The following is a 3,725-nucleotide window of genomic DNA, read 5'->3' as shown; positions in this document are numbered from 1 at the left end:
TTCATAATTTTTACATCATCTCCCAAATGGTGTGCTAGACCAGTGATCTCCAAACTTTTTTGATTGTGCACCCCATCAGTAAAAAGTTTTTGAGCATGCACCCCCAATATATGTATATTTATATAAATATACATATAAATAGAAGTTCTAATATTTTCTTCCCACACCCCAATGGATCGTCTTGTGCGCACCCCACTTTGGAGACCACTGTGCTAGACTATAGAGAAACAAATGAAGAAACAGTCTGTCCTAACCTCCATCTCAGCAAGGTATGTACTTTAGTACATGCCCCAACTTAAATACATAGGTGCTTATGTCATATTAATTTCAATGGCATGATCTGATGCAATTAAAATTAGGAACTTGTTTAACTTCATTGCCAAATTACCCTACATATGGCTTGAAATACAACTGGGTAATATATCAGTATTTAACCATAACAACAAGGGTGTCTTACACCAACAAGTTTTCATAATGGAACATATAGTGTAATTTTCAATATTCAAGTTATAAACTCAGCATTAGTAGCCTTCAGATAAACACAAAAGTATGTAATATCTGTTAACAAAATGACTCAGTTAATCAAATTTAATGCCACTAAGTCACTGATCAAGGAAAAATGCATAAATAAAGCTTTCCTAGAGATTCTGTGACAATATTTTCTTCTGCATCTCAAACAAGATTTAAAGAGCTTCCATGCTAAAAACATTTTTAAACCATACACAGAATTCCAGAACTTTTGCCATCATACCACTGATAGCCTATATAGCTGAATATCACTTTGTATTGACTTTTACTAAATGAATACCTTTAAAAACTAAAGTATGAAGTTTAGCATATTACTCCATGAGAATACTTGCCTGAAAAGATTTATAGATTTCTTCAAGATATATCTTTCCCACTCACGAGGCAGAGAGAGAAAGGTTTTCAATGCTTTTTTCTAAGTTTTGCTATCCCAGTGACAATGGTATTTTCAAGGGTTATTTTGAGATCATAAACTAAAGGTCAGATTCTGTATCTCCAAGAAGGCAGAAGCACTGAGAAAACAACATCACCACCTCTCCAGCAAGGGAGAATGAAGCACACAATTAACAGCATTTGTAAAGTCCTCTAAATGCAAAACATATAAAGTGCCAGGCACTACAAAATGCCCATAAAGAATGATCCAGGAATAAGTGACAAATTTCTGACAGAGTTTATATTACCCATCCCAGCTGAAATTGTGGTGTTTTAGGATTCTTCCAAAACAAGAGTATGAGTAGAGTTCAGTGGGGACTACAATCTCTGTTTTACAGGAAAGTCCTCAATTTCAGCATTTTTTTATCCTGCATGAGAATTAATTTTTTTTAATTTTAAAAAGAAATGTTTCAAAAGAATTTTGAGTCAATCATAAGTTTTTGTTTTGACAAAATCAAAATACAGTTTGAAACAAAACAATCCAATGTTCCATCCCTATAAATGGCTTTCTTTTTCCTAAATGAAATGTTGTTGAAGTCAACATACATGCCTATGGAAAATTTCAATTTTGACAAAATGGAACTTATCAACAGAAAAATGTCTTGGTGAGTTTTTGACCAGGCAGAAGTAAAAATGGCATGAGTTCTTGAATGCAGTTGTGCAAAGATACAATTAAAAGACAGATCCTGAATGCAAGAGGGGGTTGGTTTTGTACAGGCTCTGCTTACAGGCACACCTCTTTTCTCCTGGTCAGAGGTACGTACAGTACCACTACAGATTTCCAAATCTCATGATTTTTGGTGTTGTTCTTAAAGTCTATGCTTCAGTAATGTGAAAAACGTGGCTCTTTCTTTTATATATAGGTGCAGACTTTAAGAACAATGCCAAAAATCATGAGAGTTGGCAACACTGCCTCAGGCAAATCACTAAGCAAGCTTTGCAAATCACACAGTAATCATTTGGAAAGCTTTTCCTGAATCCTGAGAAACAGAATGTGTAACAAGTACACATAAGTACATTAGACTATTGCATACAGAACATAACAACCTTACATGTGTGGTGACACTGACACTTCTTTTGTCCGCATAGATATTTTAAGTTGTTTTGCATATTCATTATTTTAAAGACTCACCCTCCTTCACTTTCTGCCTCAGAGCTCGTGTTGTCTGGTATACCAGGAGCTGTCTCTGCTTTTCTCTTTTTTGTTGCTCTGTGCAAAGGGCTAATTCTGTGAGCACTGGCCTTCCCTTGGAGTTCATCTCGAACAAGCTTTTCCAATTTTGGAATAGCTTCTTTAAGAAACTTTATCTCTCTCTTCAATTCTTCCACACTAATTACTAGGTCATTCAATTTCTCCAGCACCTGTAGCTGTCTTCCATGTAAGGTCATTAAGGTTCCTGATTCACTGTGAGTTTCATTCTGTAAGCCCACAAAATGAAACCCATTGTCGAAATCCAGAAACGCAGGCAAATGTATAGATGCCCGAGGTTTTCGGACCTTGTGATACCAAATCAAGAAGAGACTCATTGCAGCAGCAGCCCCTGCCATGATGCCCAGGACCAGTCCTTTGTTTTCAGAGTGGAACATTTCTCTGGTTTTCTGAAACTGCAGACACAAACACCAAAAAAAAAAAGTACAATTAAAACTCTGTCCCCCCATCTCTATCCCAACTATTTTCTGAAAACATAAAAATCTAAGGTTGTAACATAACAACCAGCACATCACACATAATGAGGTACCACCTAAATCTAGTGGACTCATGAATACTGGAAGACAGGCAATAAGAGTTCAATGTTGCCTTATCATCCATGGTTTCAATGTTGCATATGTGTCCTTTTGCATTTATGTGCTTGTGTTTGGCAATGGGAAGCCCTTGCTTGTAACCTTAATGCTGCATTTTGTTTCCATGGGTTATTTTGTGCCTGTTTTTTTACCCATGTTGTTTGTTTTCCCACAATTATCTGAGCTTTAAGCTGTCACACCTTCAGATAATGACTACCTCATACCCATGTACCATTTATTATCACCAAGGCAGGCTCCAGTCCTACAGAAATTTTCGGAGGGGTGTTAACATGGCCCTCATTCTGCTCGCTTTAGTTTATGCATCAGTTTTTGCCAAATCAGGTCATGGTGGGCCAGACCCTACTGGCAAACTGTATGAACAGAACTGCACACCCACCCACTTTGGTCAGTAGGTAGCTGCTTTCGTCTGTCCCTATACCAGACACCTAGCCGTAGCACTGCAGAGCGGTGGGGCTCTTTTTCCATGCAACCTCAGCACCACCGGGTGTGCCTCCACATGCGCTTTAATGCACAGTTGCCTATTTTAATGCCGATTCAAACGTCACAAAAACCCCATGCACTTTCGCTAACGTGCATTAAAACAGGCTAACATGCCTTTTTCTAATACCTCACTCCCTGGAGGTCCTAAATTGAATGCATATTACCAAAATGGAATGGGCATTGCCATCCAGGAAGAGCACAGACCAACTGCAGACCTGTCCTCTGCCTGACCAAGGGCATTTAAACCCGAAAGCTTGCAGAGAAGTCTCCCAACTATTTGAGGTGATCTAATCCAAGAGATCAGATTTACCCAAGGAGTCAACCACCACCCATTGCCAAAAGCGCATTCACGAACGTGTGGTCGCTAGCCTCAAGGAAAACTGAACTCGCCCCTCACCCCTTGGCCTGGATTTTAAAGCTGCTGCTTCTGTCTCCATTTAAAAGCCCCGTCTTCCCACTGCCTTCTGCTTGGAGGTGCAGCCGCA

At 38.9% G+C, this 3,725-nt stretch overlaps 1 protein-coding gene across 3 annotated transcripts in view; it reads right to left on the bottom strand.

The window, feature by feature from the left end:
- RMDN2 (regulator of microtubule dynamics 2) overlaps window positions 1-2,587 on the bottom strand; it is a 68,636-nt gene extending 66,049 nt beyond the window's left edge. For all 3 annotated transcript variants that reach the window (XM_019549716.1, XM_019549717.1, XM_019549719.1), the window contains exon 1: window positions 2,090-2,587. In XM_019549716.1, the coding sequence (XP_019405261.1) occupies window positions 2,090-2,544 (455 nt within the window). In that variant the 5' untranslated portion in view covers window positions 2,545-2,587. The remainder of the gene's footprint in view (window positions 1-2,089) is intronic.
- Between the last annotated feature and the right edge of the window lie 1,138 nt (window positions 2,588-3,725).

This window comes from Crocodylus porosus, unplaced genomic scaffold, assembly GCF_001723895.1.
Source record: "Crocodylus porosus isolate Cpor-Errol unplaced genomic scaffold, CroPor_comp1, whole genome shotgun sequence".
Classification (NCBI taxonomy): Eukaryota; Metazoa; Chordata; order Crocodylia; family Crocodylidae; genus Crocodylus; species Crocodylus porosus.
This window is presented reverse-complemented; position numbering and strand designations above follow the sequence as displayed.